Source organism: Jaculus jaculus, chromosome 9, assembly GCF_020740685.1.
Source record: "Jaculus jaculus isolate mJacJac1 chromosome 9, mJacJac1.mat.Y.cur, whole genome shotgun sequence".
NCBI classification, from domain to species: domain Eukaryota; kingdom Metazoa; phylum Chordata; class Mammalia; order Rodentia; family Dipodidae; genus Jaculus; species Jaculus jaculus.
Genome location: NC_059110.1, coordinates 16362384 through 16382718, shown reverse-complemented (window position 1 = coordinate 16382718; position 20335 = coordinate 16362384). Strand labels below are relative to the sequence as shown.

The window sequence follows — 20335 nt, the reverse complement described above, 5'->3', positions numbered from 1 at the left end:
GAGAGAGAATTGGTGTGCCAGGCGTCAGCCACTGCAATAGAACTCCAGATGTTTTTGTCACCTAGTGAGCATGTGTGACCTTTTTGTGCGTCTAGCTTATGTGGGATCTGGATAGTCAAGCATGGGTCCTTAGGCTTTGCAGGCAAATGCCTTAACAGCTAAGCCAGTTCTCCAGCCCTTATTGGGCTTTTTTGTAATCTGACACATAGACCTTGGTACTATTACTTTGGGGCTAGAGAAATGCTCAGTGGTTAAGTGGCTTCCTGTACAATTATGAGAGTCCAAGACTGCCAGAGTTTGAATCTCCAGATCCCATGTAAACAGCTGGGCATGGTCATGCATGCCTGTAACCCTGTCCCTCAGGGAGCAGAGACCCAGAAATCAAAGGAGCCCTGTAAGCTCCAGAATCTGTAAAGAGACTCTGGCTCAAAACAAGACCAGGAGGACAAGTGACAGAGCAGGACACTGGACTTCTGGCTCCAGCCAGTGTAGGCAAACACCAGCTGCTGCAAGACTGAATTTGGGGTGCCACACCACACACACCCCCTACATTACAACACATGCAAAGCAAAAAAACAAACAAAACCCAGAAATGTTACCTGGGGATAGGGGCAATGGCTCATTCAATAACATACTTGCTGTGCAAGTGTGCCGACCTGAGCTCAGATTCACTACAACCAAATAAATGCCAGGCATGGTGGTGTGCGCCTATGATCCTAGTGCTTGGGAGGTGGAGATAGGTGGAATTCAGGGTAGGCTGGCTAGGTAGCCTAGCTGAATTAGTGAGTTCTAGGTTTAATGACAGAGGAAGACACTTGATGTGAATCTCTGGTCTTTATATGCACATGTACTTGTGCATCTACATGTGATAAACATATACATATACCATACATCACACATATGTAAAAAAAAGACAACAACAGAAATGGTACCTGTACTAGAACATGCTGCCACCAAGTAAAAGTCAAGAGACTCTTAAAAGTCCTAGGTTGTGATACACTGTTCAAAGAATTATTTAGATTTTTGTTAAAAGCAACCAAATTCAATTTCTTTTCTTTTCTTTCTGGTTTTTTTTTTTTTCTTCCCCCAAGGTAAGGTCTCACTCTAGCCCAGTGTCATTCTGTTCTGGCTTCAAACTCAAAATAATCCTCCTACCTCTACATCCTAAAGGCTGGAATTAAAGGCATGTACCACCTCATTTAGCTCAAACTCAATTTCTTTCTTTTTTTTTAAAGAGAGAGAGAAAATTAACATGCTAGGGCTTCAGCCACTGCAATCAAACACCAGATGCTTGCACCACCTAGTGTGCAGGTGCAACCTTGTGCTTGCTTCACCTTTGTGTGTCTGGCTTACATGGGATGTGGAGAGAGATCAAACATGGATCCTCTGGCTTTGCAGGCAAGCACCTTAACCACTAAGCCATCTCTCCATCCCTCTTTCTTTAATTTAATTATTTATTTGAGAGAGATAGAGGAAGAGGCAGAGAGAGAGAATGGACATGCCAGGGCCTCTAGCCACTGCAAATGAACTCCAGATGCATGCACTCTTGTGCATCTGGCTTACGTGGGTCCTGGGGAATCGAACCGGGGTCCTTAGACTTTAAAGGCAAATGCCTTAACCACTAAGCCATTTCCCCAGCCAACCCTCTTTCTTTTTTAAAAAAATATATTTATTTATTTCTAAGCAGAGAGATAGAGAGAAAAGAAACAGACAGAAAGAAAGGGGGTGCCAGAGCCTCCAGCCACTGCAAACTCCAGATGCATGTGCCACTTTGTGCACTTGGACTTATGTGGATACTAGGGAACTAAACACAAGTTGCTAGGTGTTACAGGCAAGCACCCTAACCACTGAGCCATATCTCCAGCCCTCAAACTCAATTTCTAACTGAAACAAAAGTGTAGTATAGACACGTTTGATAGTTAAATTCTCTCTCTCGAGCCAGGCGTGGTGGCGCACGCCTTTAATCCCAGCTCTTGGGAGGCTGAAGTACGAGGATCACCATGAGTTCAAGGCTATCCTGAGACTGCATAGTGAATTCCAGGTCAGCCTGGACTAGAGTGAAACCCTACCTTGAAAAACAAAAACAAAAAACAACCCCCCCCCAAAAAATTCTCTCTCTCAAAAAAAGGCTGGGCTGGAGAGATGGCTTAGTAGTTAAGATACTTGCTGGCAATGCCAAAGGACCCAGGTTTGATTCCCTAGTCCCCACATAAATCCAGATGCACAAGGTAGCACTTATGTCTAGAGTTTGTTTGCAGTGGTTAGAGGTCCTGGCGTGCCCATTCTCTCTCTAACTGACCCCCCTCAAATAAGTAAATAAGTTAAAAAAAAAAAAAAAAAGAAAGAAAATTTAAAGGCTGGAGAGGCTGGGCATGGTGGTGCATGCCTTTAATCCCAGCACTCACAAGGTGGAGGTAGGAGGATTGCCAAGAGTTCAAGGCCACCCTGAGACTACATAGTGAATTCCAGGTCAGTCTGAGCTACAGTGAGACTTTACCTCAAACAAAACAAACAAAACAAAAAAGCTGCAGAGCTGGCCCAGCAGTTAAAGCATTTATCTGCAAAGCCTAACAATCTGGGTTTGATTCCCTAGGACCCACGTAAAGCCAGATGCACAAAGTGGAGCGAGTATCTGCAATTCCTTTGCAGTAGCTGGAGGCTCTGGCGCACCCATACTCGTTCTTACTCTCTCTCTCTCTACTTGCAAAAAAAAGAAATAACATAGTCTAAAAGGTAACTTTAAAGGAAAAAAAAAAAAAAACTGGGGCTGGAGAGTTGGCTTAGTGGTTAAGGCACTTGCCACGGAAGCCTAAGGACCCAGGTTTAATTCTCCAGAACCTACGTGAGCCACATGTACACGGTGGCACATACATCTGGAGTTTGTTTGCAGTGGTCAGAGGCCCTGGTGTGCCCATTCTCTCTGTCTTATAACTAAAAATAAAATATTAAGGGCTGGAGAGATGGCTTAGCATTTAAGGCATTTGCCTGCAAAGCCAAAAGACCCAGGTTCGATTCCCTAGGACCCACATTAGCCAGATGTACAAGGGGGTACACACACATCTGAAGTTCGTTTTCAGTGGCTGGAGGCCCTGGCGCCCATTTTCTCTCTCTCCCCCTTTTCTCTGTCAAATAAATAGAAAATAAAATAAAATCTTAAAAGAAAATTTCCACATTAGGTCATCTAAATATATTATGGAGTATAGATTCAGAAGAATCTTTTTTTTTTTAGAAGTTGTGTCCTTAGGGCTGAGAAGATGGCTCAGTCCCAAAGGTGTTTGTATGTAAAGTCTGAAGACCTGGGTTCAATTCCTAAGCCACCCACATAAGTCAGATGCAAAAGTCATATCTGGCATTCATTTGCAGAGGTAAGAGGCCCTGAGGCACCCATATGTACATACACACACACATTTTTTTTTTTTTAAAAAGAGATTCTTACCTCATCAAATCCAGCCGCCTGTAAATCCTGAAACATTTGTGGATTAACTTCTGAAGAACTCCGGGAGGAAGAACTCGCTTCATTTGCAAATGGTAGCAGGGAGTTTCGAATTTCTTGCAAAGCTTTATGATATGTTCCAAATTTGTGTGGATTCCTCACTTGCCGAGGATCTTCAGCTGACATTTTGCTCGTGTTATGCTCGGTCTTAGGAACATCCGATGGTTTGGACAGATTTCTTAGGGATTCCCGGATTTCCTGCAACATTTGTCGGCTGCTGCCAGTGTAGTTACTGGCAGGAAAGGTCTTAGGCCTCATTTGTCTATATCCTTCTGGCTTTTCACCCCTCTTCATGAAAACATCTATATGTGTAACCCACCCAAAGGACTTCTTGAAGGGCAATTATAGATCCAGAGCTGCTTCTTGTGCAACAGTGAAAATGATCCTTTAAGGACGTTCCCAGGAATGTGAAAATTCCTTACAATCTAAATAACTTGCCCTAAAAAAGAAAATAAAAACTGTAATTACTAAAACAGTAGCATGTTTTGGGGGAAACCATAAGGCTCCCATTCTACTAAATAGCTATAGTAGGATCTGACAAGTCACTTTATTTGTGTGTGCTTATTTCCTTATCTGTACAATGGATTTGCCTCAAGCGGTAGTTATGATAATAAAAATAATTGTAAGAGTGTTCTAGAAGCACATAAAACATATACAAATGTAAAGAGCCATTAAGTAACCTGTAGGCAACCTCTCCCTCCAATTTTAGATTTTACAAATTAGATCACTGTAAAAATTCTTTAGAAGGGTAGTACTGCCTTACAAGAGGTTTTATGTCACTTTCAAAATTTCCTTGTTTCAAAAACAGATGCTTGGGCCAGGCATGGTAGCACACGCCTTTAGTCCCAGCACTCGGGAGGCAGAGGTAGGAGGATCGCCATGAGTTTGAGGCCAACAAGACTCCATAGTGAATTCCAGGTCAGCCTGGGCTAGAGCGAGACCCTACCTCGAAAAACCAAAAAAAAAAAAAAAAAAAAAAAAAAAAGATGCTTGGGGTTATTTCTAAACTGCAAGATGCAGAGACGTAGATAGATATAGAGACAGACAGACAAATAGATATTGACATGTTAAAGGTACCAATAATGGACAGGATGCTGGGCATGGTGGTGTACACCTTTAATCCCAGCACTCTGGAGACAGGTAGAATGATTGCTAGGAGCTCGAGGCCACTGAGACTATACAGGGAATTCCAGGTCAGCTTGTGCTACAGCAAAAGTCTACCTTGAATTAAAAAAAAGGGAGGGGCTGGAGAGATGGCTTAGCAGTTAAGCACTTGCCTGTGAAGCCTAAGGACCCCGGTTCGAGGCTCGGTTCCCCAGGTCCCACGTTAGCCAGATGCACAAGGGGGCGCACGCGTCTGGAGTTCGTTTGCAGAGGCTGGAAGCCCTGGCACGCCCATTCTCTCTCTCTCCCTCTATCTGTCTTTCTCTCTGCATCTGTTGCTCTCAAATAAATCAATAAAAATTTTTTTTTAAAAAAAAGGGAGGCTGGAGAGATGGTTTAGCCATTAAGGCATTTGCCTGCAAAGCCAAAGGATACCAGTTCGACTCTCCAGGACCCATGTAAGCCAGATGCACAAGGGGGCACATGCATCTGGAGTTCATTTGCAGTGGCTGGAGGGCCTGGCACACCCTTTCTCTTTCTTTCTCTCTCAAATAAATAAATAAAATAATACACACACACACACAGACGAGGCTGGAGAGATGCACCGGATAAGGCACATGCCTACAAAGCCAAAGGATCCAGGTTTGATTCTCCAGGACCCACGTAAAATAGATGGACAACATGACACATGCATATGGAGTTCATTTGCAGTAGCTAGAAGCCCTAGCATGCCCATCTCTCTCTCTCTCTCCCTCCTTCCCTCCCTCCCTCCCGAATTTTGAGGTCAACTGGCTCTCATTTCCTCTTCATGCATGACTGTCCCACAGTACACTAGAAGAACAGTCATGTAAGATCCACCAAAATAATGAAAATAATAAAGTCAAGTAGGTTTCATATCTCAGACTAGCCTGAACTTGCTACATAGTACAGACAGGGTTCAAGCACAATGTCGCACATGCACACAAGGGGCGTCTACGTCTGGAGTTCCTTCCCAGAAGCTGAAGGCCGTGGCAAACCCATCCTCTCTCTCTCAAAAAATAAATAACAATAATAAAAAGTGACAAAAGACTGGGGACGAACTTGCAATCTGCCTGCCTCTGCTTCTTGAGTGCTGGGATTAAAAAGTTGTACAACCATACCTTATTCAATATTAGTTTTTCAGAGGAAATAACAGAATCATTTCCAGAACAACAACAACAACAAAAACCTGTATCTTTTGATTTTAAAAATGTTGAAGTAGAGAACTTAACAGTAAATCTCTATGCAATTATCCAAATGCCTTTTTTTTTCCAGTGCTGGGGGATTAAACCCAGGGCCTGATATATGCTAGGCAAGTACTCTACCACTGAACTATATCCCTAGCCCTCAACTGCTTTTGATAACTGTATTGTGGAAGAAACTATATTCACAAAGTCTCCTCTGTTTCTCAGATTAGCTCTAGCAAAATCCCTGTGAGTAACACATGTAACATGTCTTGATTCCAGACTGAGGCAGGCAAAGTTGAGATGCTTCTCTCTCTCTCTCTCTCTCTCTCTCTCTCTCTCTCTCTCTTTAGGGATGTTGTAAGTCACACTGTGAGATCACAGCTTCATGACATGGAGTGGAAGTGAACCTCTAAGCTACTTACTGGACATAGTCCCTACTGACGCCTATGAGATTTTGTGTATGCAAACCAGGCCTCTGCAGGCATGGTGGCACACACCTTTAATTCCAGCACTCAGGAGGCAGAGGTAGGATGATTGCCATGAGTTCAAGGCTGCCCTGAGACTACACAGTGAATTCCAGGTAAGCCTGGGCTAGAGTGAGACCCCCTACCTCAAAAAAAAAAGTCACAAAAATGAGAGAGGTTAAACTGAGCTTGGTGGCTTACCTACAATTTCAACACTCAGGAAGCTGAGGCAGGAAAAACCCAAGTTCAAGCCAGCCTGGGCTACATAAGACCCTGTCTCAAACATAACCTCAACAATAAAATTAGAGAAACTAAGCCAGGCGTGGTGGCACATGTCTTTAATCCCAGCAGTCAGGAGGCAGAGGTAGGAGGATCACTGTGGGTTCAAGGTCACCCTGAGACTACCGAGTAAATTCCAGGTCAGCCTGGACTAGAGTGAAATCCTACCTCAAAAAACTAAAAAAAAAAAAAAAAAAAAAAAACCAAATAGAGAAGCTGGTAGTTGCTAGTAGTGTAGACTTTTAATTAGAGTTTGGACTTCTAGTTTTACATATGATCTGACTAGTGCCTGTTTTTCACAGTAGTAAAACATTTTGGATAGCTATAACCTAGCATTACACACTGTAAGGGATGCCTATAATCCCAGAATTCGGGAGGCTGAGGCAGGGGGACAGCAAACTCTAGGCCAGCCTGGTCTACACAGCAATACCCTGTCAACAAAAAGAAAATAAAACAATCAAAAAGTCTGCTGCCTGTAATAACTGACAAGCTGACAAAGAGCCTAACTTACGGTTCTATGAAGAACATGAACGAGAACTGAAGAGCTGAGGAGACAGCGCGGTGCAGCAAGCATGAGGGCCGGAAAGTGGTGAGGCCCCGCACCCGTGTGAACAGCCAGACACGGCCGCACACGCTACAGATGTAGTCCCACGGGAAGCAGAGACTGAAGACTCGCTGACCAACCCATCTGATCAAAAATGACAGCTCCAGGTTCAGGTTCAGGTTCAGGTCCAAGGAGAGACTCCATCTCAAGGAAGCACACAGACGAGTGACAGAGGGTACCCAGTGTTCTCCTCTGGCCTCCACATACACGCGCACAGGACACACCTGTACTCACAATGCCATGCAGCAAACACACAAGAGAGAACCAAGGAAGTATATTTGGCCACTACTTGTCATTCAGTGAAATACAGTCATACACCAGGTACTCTGATATTTCAGTTAATGAAGACTACACACGACAGAGGTCCCGTAACATTATGACGGAGGTAAAACATCCCTATCTCCAAGTAACATCACAGTACAGCACTCCCAAGCCTGCAGTGATGACAGGGATGACAGCTGCATAAAAGAATAGCACTCGTGACAATGTGCAGTACAAAATACCTGACAATCAGAAAGTGACTATGTTTGTTTGTTTGTATATGTGTTTTAATGTAGGGTCTTCCTCTAGCCCAGGCGGACCTGGAATTCACTATGTAGTCTCAGACCAGCCTAAAACTCACAGTGAGCCTACCTCTGCCTCCCAAGTGCTGAGATTAAAGGCATGCACCAACACATCCAGCAGAAAATTCCTTTTTATAATATATTTATTTTACTTATCTCTGTGTGTGTTGTGTGTGTGTATATGAGAGAGAGAAAATTAGCACACCAGGGCCTCTTGCTACTGTAAATGAACTGGACACATGTGCCACTCAGTGAGTCTGGCTTTATGTGGGCACTGGGAAATTGAACCAAGGCTGTCAGGCTATCAGGTTTGCAAGCAACTTCCTTTAACTGTTAAGTCATCTCCCTATCCCTAAGAAATTTACTTTTTTGTATTTGTGCATGTGTACTTGTGTGAGAGAGTATGTGCACATGCATGTGGAGGCCAGAGGACACTGGCAGGTGTCATTGCTTAGCAATGCAATCTACCTTTATTTATTTTGTTGACACAGGATCTCTTACTGGCCTGGAGCTTACCAATCAGGCTAGAGACTGGCTGACCAATGAGCCCCACAGCATCTTCTATCTCTGCCTCCCCAGAATTAGGACCATGAATACATTCCAAGCCCAGCATCTTTTCTTTTTTAAATTTTTTATGAGAGAGTATGAATTGGCGTGCTAGGGTCTGTAGCCACAGCAATGGAACTCCAGATGCATGTGCTACCTGGTGTGCCTGGCTTATGTGGATTGTTCTGGGGAGTGGAACAAGTACTTAGGCTTTGCAAGCAAGTGCCTTAACCTCTAAGCTACCTCTCCAGCCCAAACCCAGCATTTTTTGTTTGTTTGTTTGTTTGTTTGTTTTTTGAGGTAGAGTCTCACTCTAGCCCAGGCTGGCTTGCAATTATTCAATTTGTAGTCTCAGGGTAGCCTTGAATTCATGGCGATCCTCCTACCTCTTCCTCCCCAGTGCTAGGATTAAGGGGTGCGCCACCATGCATAGCTAAGCCTGGCAGTTTTTAAGTGGATACAGGAAAACTATACTCAGGTTCTCTTGCTTGAAAGGCAAGCAGTTTATTTATTTTGAGGTAGGGTCTCACTCTAGCCCAGGTTAACCTGGAATTCACTATGTAGTCTCAGGGTGGCCTCGAACTCATGGCTATCCTCCTACCACTGCCTCCAGAGTACTGGGATTAAAGGTGTGCGCCGCCATGCCCAGCTGGCAAGCCCTTTATTAACTGAACTATCTCCAACTCCTTATCAGTTGAGTATACTTCTACTTATTAAAAGTAAATTTTAGGCCAGGTGTGCTGGCACACGCCTTTAATCCCAGCATTCTGGGAGGTAGATGTTGGAGGATTGCTGTGAGTTTGAGGACACTCTGACACTACCTAGTGAATTCCAGGTCAGCCTGGACTAGGGCAAGACACTACCTTGAAAAAACAAAAAAAAAAAATATATATATAGTGGTTAAGGCATTTTCCTGCAAAGTCTGAGGACACAGGTTTGATTACTCAGGACCCACATAAGCCAGATGGACAAGGTGGCACATGCATCTGGAGTTCATTTGCAGTGGCTGGAGGCCCTGGTGCGCCCATTCTCTTTCCTCTCCTCTCTGCCTCCCTCTTTGCTTGAAAATAAATCAATAAAATAAAAATAAAATTTAGAAGCCAGGCATGGTGGCACATACCTTTAATCCCAGCACCTGGGAGGCAGAGGGAGGAGTACCGCCGTGAGTTTGATGCCACCCTGAGAATACAGAATTCAGCCTGGACTAGAGTGAGACCCTACCTTCCTACTTCACAAAACCAAAAAAGGGGGTGGAGAGATGGCTTAGCAGTTAAGGCACTTGCCTACAAAGCCAAAAGACCTAGGTTCTATTCCCCAGGATCAATGTAAGCCAGATGCACAAGATGACACATGTGTCTAGAGTTCATTTGCAGTGGCCGGATGCCCTGGCACACCCATTCTCTCTCTGTCTCCCTGCCTGGTTCTGTCTCAAATAAATAAACAAAAAAAATATTAAAATAAATTTAAAAAAATAAAATTTAGGCCAGGTGTGGTAGCTCATGCCTTTAGCCCCAGCACTCAGGAAACTGAGGTAGGAGGATTGGTGTGAGTTCAAAGTCAACCTGGTGCTACAGAGTGAGTTCCAGGTCATCCTAGATTTAAGTGAGACCCTACCTCAAAAGAAAAATTAAATAAAATAAACTAAAATAAAATTCAGAGGCTGGGTAGATGGCTTAGCAATTAAAGGTGCTTGCCTGCCAAATCAGGCTCAATTCCCCAGCACACACACTTAAAGTAGGATGTAAAGTGGCACATGCATCTGTGATTCAAATGCACCTCCAAACAAGCCATGATGTGTGCACATACACAATAAATAAAAAATTTAAATATAAGCCAGGTGTGGTGGCACACATCTTTAATCCCAGTGCTCGGGAGACAGAGGTAGGAGGATCACCATGAGTTCAAGGCCTGAGAATGCAGAGTGAATTCCAGGTCAGCCTGAGCTAGAGAGACACCCCACCTTGAAAAATCAAAACAAAAAATTAAATATAAAATTTGCCATAAAACAGAGTGCTACATGATACCAACAGCAGCCTCATATACCTGTGTTTACTGTATTATCATTTTTTAAAATTTTTATTTATTTATATGCAGAGACAGAGGAGACAGAAAAAGAGAGAGAGGATATGGGCACACCAGGCTATCTAGCCACTGCAAATGAACTCTAGACAAATGCCCCACTTAGTGCATCTGGCTTTATGTAGGTACTGGGGAATCTAATCCAGGTTGTTAGGCTTTACAGATAAGCACCTTAACTGCTGAGCCATCTCTACAGCCCTACTGTATATCTTAATTCCATCAAGAGGCCATTTAAGTGGCTAAAATATACCATCCTAGATTTGTAGAAATGCACTATATGTGGTTGGCACAGTGATGAAATTACCCAGTGAAACATTTTCTGAAACATATCTCCCTTGTTGCAGTAGGGGAAGAGGGAGGAGGGAAGGGGGAGGAAGAGGAGGGGAGGAGAGGGGAAGAGAGGGGAGGAGAGGGGAAGGGAGGGGAGGAGAGGGGAGGAGAGGGCGAGGGGGAAAGGGAAGAAAAGGAAAAGAAAAAGAAGAGAGAGAAGAGAGGAAAGAGAAAACTGGAGAGGTGGTTCAGTAAGTACAGTGCTTGCCATGCAAGCATGAAGTTCTGAGTTTGTACCCCAGGAACCAATTAAAGGGGCCAGGCAAGATGGCATACACCTACAATCTCAGTGCTGGGAAGGAGAGACAGAAGGATCCCTGGGCTTGCTGACGAGCTCGTCTAGCTGAATGGGTGAGCTCTGGTTTCAGTGAGAGACTGTATCTCAAAACACAAGGTGGAGAGTGATTGAAGACGACACCCAATGCGGACATCTAGCCTCCACATACCTGTGTACAAAATGCACCCTCACACATGTGCCCCGCACATACACACCATACATATGCATGCAAAAAGATACGCAGAGGCACTTCAGTACTTTTCAATATTCCTTGAAATTATACACTCAGCCACAATGACAGAAAGAGGTTAATGACTACCTGCCTGCACACGGAATTTCATCATATGCTACAATGTATCTTGTCTTCTAACACTAAGCATTTAGATGGCTTATCTTTTTTTTTTCTATCATAAAATAAGGTTGTAGAGCTAAGAGTGGTTGCTCATACACACAATCCCAGCACTTGGGAGGCTAAGGCAAAAGGATTACCATAGTTCCAGTCCACTCTGGGCTATAGAATGATAACCTAACTCAAAAATAAATAAGCCAGGCACAGGCCTTTAATCCCAGCACTAGGGAGTCAGAGGTAAGAGGACTGTTGTGAGTTCCAGGCCAGCCTGGGGTAGAGTGAAACCCTATCTCAGAAAACAAAACATATTGTATATATGTAATTACAATGATTGTAATGGGGAGGTAATATGATGGAGAATGGAATTTCAAATGGGAAAGTGTGGGGGTGGGGAGGGAGGGAATTACCATGGGATATATTTTATAATCATGGAAAATGTTAATAAAAATTAAAAAAAAAAACAAACAAACCAAACAGTGCTGGAAAGATGGCTTATGGGTTAAGGTACTTGCCTGCAAAGCCGAAGGACCCAGGTTTGATTCCCCAGGACCCATGTTAGCCAGATGCACAAGGGAAAGCATGTGTCTGGAGTTCATTTACAGTGGCTGAAGGCCCTGGCGTGCCATTCTCTCTCTCTCAAATAATAAATAAAATTAAAATTAAAATAATAGGTATGGTGGCCCATTCCTTTAATCCCAGCACTTGGGAGGCAGAGGTAGGAGTTCAAGGCCACTACATAGTGAATTCCAGGTCAGCCTGGGATAGAGTGAAAATCCTACGATGAAAAACAAAAACACAAAACAAGCAAACAAACAACTTGGCCTATGATGCAGATCATCAGATAGAGGGCTTTCGAAGTTTGCACAAAGTTCAGTCAGCAGCACCACATGAGTGGGGCATGGTACAAGGTCTCTCTTGACTACCTAGAGTTTGAGACCAGCCTGGGATACATGAGATGCCATCTCAAAAATAAGTGAATAAACAACATTACGGATTTCTGTAATTACAATGATACTAGTTTAGCTCTGAGGATGGGTGGTGCCCATGGATGTTCATTTACCATGCCTCATAACTTACATAGGTAGCACATTATCTTTTAATGTATCAAAATTAATTTTTTTTGCTTTTTTAAATTTTTTAATTTTTATTAGCATTTTCCATGATTATAAAAAATATCCCATGGTAATTCCCTCCCCCCCCACACTTTTCCCTTTGAAATTCTATTCTCAATCATATTACCTCCCCATCTCAGTGATTGTCAAAATTAATTTTTAAAAATGCTGTAAGTCAGGCACAGTGGAGCTGGCCAACAATCCCATCACTTGGAAGACTAAGGCAGAAGAATCATGAGTTCTATGCCAGCCTGGGCCTGGGCTATACAGCAAGATGCTATCTCAAAAAAAAAAAAAAAAAAAAAAATGCCACTACTACCAACAACAAAGCCTACAGTGAAAATTCTTGTACATATACTGTTGAACATTCCTTAAGGCCAATTCCCAGAGGTGGAATGCAGATCACAGAAGACACATATGGCTGTAGGTATACAGAACGCTTACACAGCACGTGAGAGCCTTGGGTACCATTGTCAACACTGCAAAAATAAACAACAAAACACACACATACACACAGAGGAAAGGAAGATGTGTGTTTAAAATTCAGATACTGGACCAGAGGTACAATTCAACAGTAGAGCTTTTGTCTAGCAAGCCCAAGAGTGTGGGCTTGATCCCTAGCACCATCAAAAAAATAAAACAGCTGGGTATGGTGGAGCACGCCTTTAATCTCAGCACTTGGGAGGCAGAGGTAGGAGGATCGCCAGGAGTTCGAGGCCACCCTGAGACACATAGTGAATTCCAGGTCAGCCTGAGCCAGAGTGAAACCCTACCTCAAAACACCATAAAATAAAAGTAAAAAGTAAAATATTTATTTGAGATGCTCCCGCTACTGAAACTGAACTCTAGATGCACGACACACTTTGTGCATCTGGCTTTACACGGGCACTGGGAAATCCAACCCACACCAGCAGGCCTTGCAAACAAGTGTCTTTAACCACTGAACCATCTCTCCAGCCCCCCCCCCAAATAAACGTCGCATGTTCTCTCTCATATGTGGATCCTAACTACAAATGATTGGATTTCTGTGTAAGAAGAAAACTCAGTAGCAGAGGTCAGTAAGCTAGAAAGGAGATATAAAGGGAATAGAAAGGGAGGGAAGGGGGTCTTAACAGGATGGCACTGTATATATGTAAGTAGAAGAACAGATTAGATTAATGGGGGTGAAAAGGCCTAAGTGAGGGCTGGAGAGATGGCTTAGCGGTTAAGCGCTTGCCTGTGAAGCCTAAGGACCCCGGTTCGAGGCTCAGTTCCCCAGGTCCCACGTTAGCCAGATGCACAAGGGGGCGCACGCGTCTGGAGTTCGTTTGCAGAGGCTGGAAGCCCTGACGCGCCCATTCTCTCTCTCTCCCTCTATCTGTCTTTCTCTCTGTGTCTGTCGCTCTCAAATAAATAAATAAAAAATTTATAAAAAAAAAAAAAGGCCTAAGTGAGGTCAGAGGAAGAGATTGAGTAAAGGAAAGGTGGAGGGAGGGCTAATCAAAATCCAAGAGGATATAAATAAGTCATGTGGAAACTTCTTTTTTAGACAATGGAACACTCAGGAGCCATAGATTGTTACTAGAAAAATTCCAGTGCCAGGGATGGGATACCTTCCAATGAGCTGTTGGCTAGGGAGGTCCCTGATACCCCCCAAAACATTAAAGACCATTGCCTAGGCACTTGATATCCCACCAGGAATAGATGGTAAGACCCTATTGCTGAAGACTCCACATACTTGGGCTGCAAGGACACTGAAAAATCCTGCTGGAGCTGAGCTGAAAACCTCCTCCATGTAGACCAGCTGACAGAAAGCTGGAAAAAGACATTCTGCATGCAGTTCAATGGGAGAGAGAAATCACCAGTGAAGATACTCAACAGTGGACACTGCAAGCCTTATATTTGGCCAGTCAGGCCAAATGAGCCAACAGGTGCAATAGTGGCATGTCTATTATGGGGGAAACCAAATGCCTCTAATTTGACTGGAGGCCCGCTCTATGAGAGGGAATACATCCCTGATACTGAAAACCTACAACAGCGGTAGTCATGAGCCCTACGGGTGTAGCTTCTGTTGCTGTCTGGCTAAATGTATATACTATGCTTATACTATGCTCACCAAACTGCCCAGTAAGCACTTCTCTTAATGTTCATACCCACATATTAATACTACTCTCACTTTTGGTTAGAGAACCTTCTCTTTTCAGATGGCAGTGACCTTGTGATGACTCAGGAGGCACCATGGTGCTGAGAAGAAGTGACAGAGGAGTGTTCAGCACTGAAATATCTCTATCACACAGGGATCAGGGTCCATTGAGGAAGAGGTGGTGGAAAGAATATAAGAGCCAAAGGAAGGGTAGGACTCCTTACGATGTGCTCCTCCAGACACAAAATGGCCTGGATATCCATGACCTCAAAGTGCCTGACACTACCTATACCACAAGACCATCATAACAGGAAGAAAAGATGATGACATCAAAATAAAAAAAAAAATGATTGAGAGGGGGAGGGGATATGATGGAGAGTGGAGTTTCAAAGGGGAAAGTGGGGGGATTACCATGGGATTGTTTACAATCATGGAAGTTGTCAAAATAACTAAAGAAAAAGAAAAAAAAATTATTTATTTGAGAGCCTCCGGCCACAGAATGCTACATGCATGATCCACTTTGTGCATCTGGCTTTACATGGGCACTGGGGAATCCAACCCAGACCAGCAGTCTTTGCAAACAAGTGTCTTTAACCACTGAACCATCTCTCCAGCCCCCCAAAGTAAAATAACTTTTTTACTGTCAGATTGTCTTCCAGAAAGGTATACTTACAATTTTAACAACAGAATATGGCTAGCATTGGCATTATCAATTCTTAATATTTATTACTATTTCATGGGAAAATTCAGATTAATAAAGAGACAAAGATAATTCTTTTGTTTGTTTTGGCCAACAGAAAACTCAAAGAAGCCATTCTACATGCAGTTCAATGGGAGAAAGAGATACCACCAGTGAAGATACTCAACAGTGGACACTGCAAGCCCTATAATTGGCCAGCCAACTGGTGCAATAGTGGCACATCTATCATGGTGGAAACCAGCTGCCCTCCAATTGGACTGGAGGCCCGCTCCACGGGAGGGAATACATCCCTGATACTGAAAACGAAACAGGGGTAATCATGAGCCCCAGGGGTATAAACATCTGCTGATGTCGGGATAAATGTATATACTATGCTTATTAAACTGCCCAGTAAGCACTTTTCTTAATATTCATACCCTTATATTAATGCTACTCTCACTTTGGGTAGAGAATCTTCTCTTTTCAGATGGCAGTGACCTTCGGATGACTCAGAAGGTATCATAGTGCTGGAAAGAAGTAACTGGAGTACTGAGTAACATGTTGATCACACCTTCCAAAGCTCAGGGTCTAATGTGGAAGAGGTGGCAGAAATAATGTAAGAGCCAAAGGAAGGGAGGACTCCTTACAACATGCTCCCTCCAGATATAAAATGGCCTGGATATCCATGACCTCATAGTGCCTGATACTACCTACACAAGACCATCAAAAGAGGAGGGAAAGATCATGGCATCAAAATAAAAGAGAGACTGACTGAGATGGGGAAGGGATATGATGGAATTTCAAAGGGGAAAGAGAGGGGAGGGAGGGTATTGCCATGGGTTATTTTTTATAATCAGGGAAAATGTTAATAAAAATTGAGAAAAAAATTTTTTTTGTTTTGTTTTTCGAGGTAGGGTCTCACTCTAACCTAGGCTGACCTGGGATTCACTATGTAGTCTCAGGGTGATCCTCCTACCTCTGCTTCCCAGAGTGCTGGGATTAAAGGTATATGCCACCATTCCCAGCTAAAACAGGTTCTTATAAGATTGTTGTGAACATTAAATAATTTTAGTTCATGTTCAGAATAAGCAGCTGATGCTTACCTTCATAAATCTATAATCTATACTTTTTACTATCTCTATTCCTTACACTATATGGGAAGCCAAATTACCCACTCTCGGTTAATGTCCTTTCTGATTTTCTACTTTCATGTCTTTACTTGTTTCTATTCACTGTTCTTGGGAGAGCTCCTGTCATATATCTTTTTTAGAAGTGATACTAATTTTCAGTGCTGTATTCAAATGCCTCCTCACATAGAAACTTTCATTAAACTTGTAGCTGTTATCTTTCTCTATACACCAAAAACATTTTGCATAACCCAAACAAAACATATGCATTTGTCACATTCTTATTTTTTCTAGGTCACAGATTCATAGAGAATATGGTAATATGCTATCTTGGAGACTTTTTTTTATGGACAAGGGAATGGATCCAGAGATGAAAAGTAACTGTATAAGGTCACAAAGTCAGCAGGAGGCAACAATAAAATGGGTGCCATAAACTCTAAGCTAGCCCAGGGCTTTTTTCACAACTATATTTTGAGGATCCTAAAAGCAGATGGCATGCTTCATTTATGCTTTGAAGGAGCACTTACATTGTTTTAGACCAGTTTTTTTTTTTTTTTTTTTTTGAGTTTGGACCTTCAAAAAAGTATTTTTCTCGCCTAACTTAAAAAAAAACACAGGGGGCACTACACAATAATATTTTATTTTATTTTTTAAATTTTTATTAGCATTTTCCATGATTATAAAAAAAGTCCCATGGTAATTCCCTCCCTCCCCCCACTTTAATAATATTTTAAAATATTATCTTAGGTTGAATTAAATTTATAAAGAGGTGCACACTTTGGCAGCACATATACTAAAATCAGAATAACACAGAGAAGAATAGCAATGGTCCCTGTGCCAAGGATGACACACAAATGCGTGAAGTGTTCCATGAGAAAAAAATAGAAAAAAAAATTATAAAAAGATGACTTAGCTGGGCGTGGTGGTGTGCACCTTTAGTCCCAGCTCTCAGGAGACTGAGGTAGGAGGTTCGAAGCCACCCTGAGACTATATAGTGAATTCCAGGTCAGTCTGAGCTAGAGTGAGACCCTACCTTGAAAAGCCAAAAAAAAAAAAAAAAAAAGTGACCGTCTTCAATGCTCATTTATTATGAGTATTATGAGCATACCAATAATGAGAATGATAATACGCGTTGTTTCTTAGTAGCACAGTCTTAGTTATTCAGAGGGCAATATTGACAAATTTCTGTACACTGACATAATCCTTCATTTACATTCTAAGAATTAATGGATCAAAAGCGAAAACAGGAATCTGGGGAGATGGCTCAGCAGTTAGAGATGCTTGCTTACAAAGCCTGTGGTCCAAGTGTGATTCCACAATACCCATATACAGCCCGATACAAAGTGGCACATGCACAAGATATGGTTTGCAAGAGGCCCTGGCACACCCATACTCACACTCTCTCTCTGCTGGCAAATAAATAAATAAATAAATATTTTTTTTAAGGGCTTGGGAAATGATTAAAGGAACCGACTTGCAGAGTCTGCCAATCCAGGTTCAATTTCTCAGTACACGCATAAAGCTAGATACACAAAGTGACATATGGCTGGAGCTTATTTGCAGTGGCAGGAGGCCCTGTCATACCCATTTATTAACTATTCATTATTCATTCATACTCTCTCCCCCTCCTCTTTCCTTGCAGATAAATAATTCCTCGCCCACCCCCCCACCACCGAGGCAGGGTCTCACTCTAGCTCAGGCTGACCTGGAATTCACTATGTAGTCTGAGGGTGGCCTTGCTTGAACTCAAGGCGCTCCTCCTACCTCTGTCTCTGAGTGCTGGGATTAAAGGCTTGTGCCACTGCAGCTGGCTTCCTTGCATATAAATAATTACATTTTTTTTTCTTTTTGTTCAAGGTAGGGTCTCACTCTAGCGCAGGCTGACCTGGAATTCACTATGGAGTCTCAGGGTGGCCTCGAACTCACGGTGATCCTCCTACCTCTGCCTCCCGAGTGCTGGGATTAAAGGTGTGCGCCACCATGACTGACACATATAAATAAAAAAAAAAAAAAGCTTGAAGTGAAAACAGCTGAGTGCTATGGCATAGGCCACAACAGGCAGCTTAGTGAAACCTTGTCTCAAAGGAGGGAAAAAGGGGGAATCTGGAGATGTAGCTCACTGGTAGAAGCCTTGCTTAGCATTTACAAGGTCCTATGTTCAATCATGACTATCACAAACAAAAAATGAAAGCGGCCAGGTATGGTGGCACACGGCTTTAACCCCAGCACTCGGGAGGCTGAGGAAGGAGGACTGAGACCAGCCTGGGACTGCAAAGTAAATTCAAATTCCAGGTCAGCCTGGGCTGCAATGAGACCCTACCACAAAAAACAAGCGAGAGAATGAAAATACTTAGTAGCAGAGGCCAGTAAGTTAAAAAGGAGACATAAAGGGAAGAGAAAGGAAGGGAGGAGGGTACTTAATAGGTTGATATTGTATATTTGTAAGTACAATGATTGAGATGGGGAGGTAATATGATGGAGAATGGAATTTCAAAGGGGAAAGTGTAGGGGGGGAGGGAGGGAATTACCATGGGATATTGTTTTATAATCATGGAAAACGCTAATAAAAATTTAAAAAATTTAAAAAAAAAACAAAAAAAGCAATAAAGCAATCACATATTTTTTTATTAATTCCTAAAAAACAGTAGTTGCAGCTGGGCATTATGACACACGCCTTTAATCCCAGCACCTGGGAGGTAGGAGGATCACTGTGAGTTCGAGGCCACCCTGAGACTACATAGTGAATTCCAGGTCAGCCTGAGCTAGAGTGAGACCCTACCTCAAAAAACAAAAACAAACAAAAGTCATTGCTACCTGACAATATTATTCAACAGCTAAATAACTTTTGCGGTGTATGAAAGTCTTCTTCCAGTATACATATACCACATCTAAAATGACAGTGTGGGAACTGTTCTAAGACTATATGTGTGTACAGTAACAAGGGCTAGCTAGCCTTAAAAACAGAAACTCAGGACTGGAGAGATGGCTTAGCAGTTAAGGTGCTTGCCTGCAAAGCTAAAGGACCCAGGTTCATTTCCCCAGGATCCATGTAAAGCCAGATGCACAGGTGGCACATGTGTCTGGAGTCCATTTGCAGTGGCTGGAGGCCCTGGAGCAATGGCTCTCTCCCTCTCCCTCTCTCTCTCTGTGCCTCTTTATCTCTTTCTCAAATAAATAAAATATTTTTAAAAAGAAATTCAAATTATAGAATTAAAATCAGGTATCATGCATAAAATGTGAAGCATAAATATTTTTACATTTTGGAGAGCTGTAAGGCATTCAATCAATAGTCAGGCCCAGAGCCAGGCATGGTGGCACACGCCTTTAATCCTAGCACTGGGGAGGCAGAGGTGGGAGGATCACCGGGAGTTCAAAGCCACCCTGAGACTACATAGTGAATTCCAGTTCAGCCTGATCAAGAATGGGACCCTACCTCAAAAAACAAAACAAACAAAAAAATGTCAGGCCCAGAAAGAATGTGCCTTTTCCAGCAAGTGCCATGATCTAGTTTCTTGCAATAGCAGCCTATCAGAGGAACACAATGCTACTTCTTTCACTTCAAAATCAGGCAAATTCTTCCACTGCCTTAGGGAATCATCTGGTCCATTTTACCTGTCTGTCCACTTACTTAAGGATAAAAAAAAAACATGATGTTGGATAAAGTACCCAACTAAAGCAGCTGATGGGAGAAAAGTTTTTTTTTTTTTTCTTTTTCCTTAAATGTTTTGTTCATTTGAGAAAAAGGGAAAGAGAGAGAGAATGGCAAAGGAATTCCAGATGATTGCGCCACCTTGTGCATCTGGCTTTACATGGGAATTGAACCTGGGTCCTTAGGCTTTGCAGGTAAGCTCCTTAACCCGCTAAGCCATCTCTCCAGCCCAAGAAAAGTTTTTTACTTTAGCTTACAGTCCTGAGGGGAAGCTTTGTGATGGCAGGGAAAAAGATGGTGGAGCAGAGGCTGGACATCACCTCCATGCCATAGCAGGTGGAAAAGAACAGCGG

The 20335-nt window shown here is 42.8% G+C and overlaps 1 protein-coding gene and 1 non-coding gene across 2 annotated transcripts in view; one reads left to right on the top strand and one right to left on the bottom strand.

Annotated features, from left to right (window-relative positions):
- The window catches only part of Lats1 (large tumor suppressor kinase 1), a 48280-nt gene that overhangs the window by 25364 nt on the left and 2581 nt on the right, over nt 1–20335 (bottom strand). Inside the window, exon 2 of the mRNA XM_045158248.1 lies at nt 3437–3932. Coding sequence (XP_045014183.1) covers nt 3437–3787 — 351 coding nt within the window. The 5' untranslated portion in view covers nt 3788–3932. The remainder of the gene's footprint in view (nt 1–3436; nt 3933–20335) is intronic.
- On the top strand, nt 17103–17211 carry LOC123463804. The gene has a single exon (XR_006639187.1). It is a non-coding gene; the product is annotated as a U6 spliceosomal RNA (small nuclear RNA).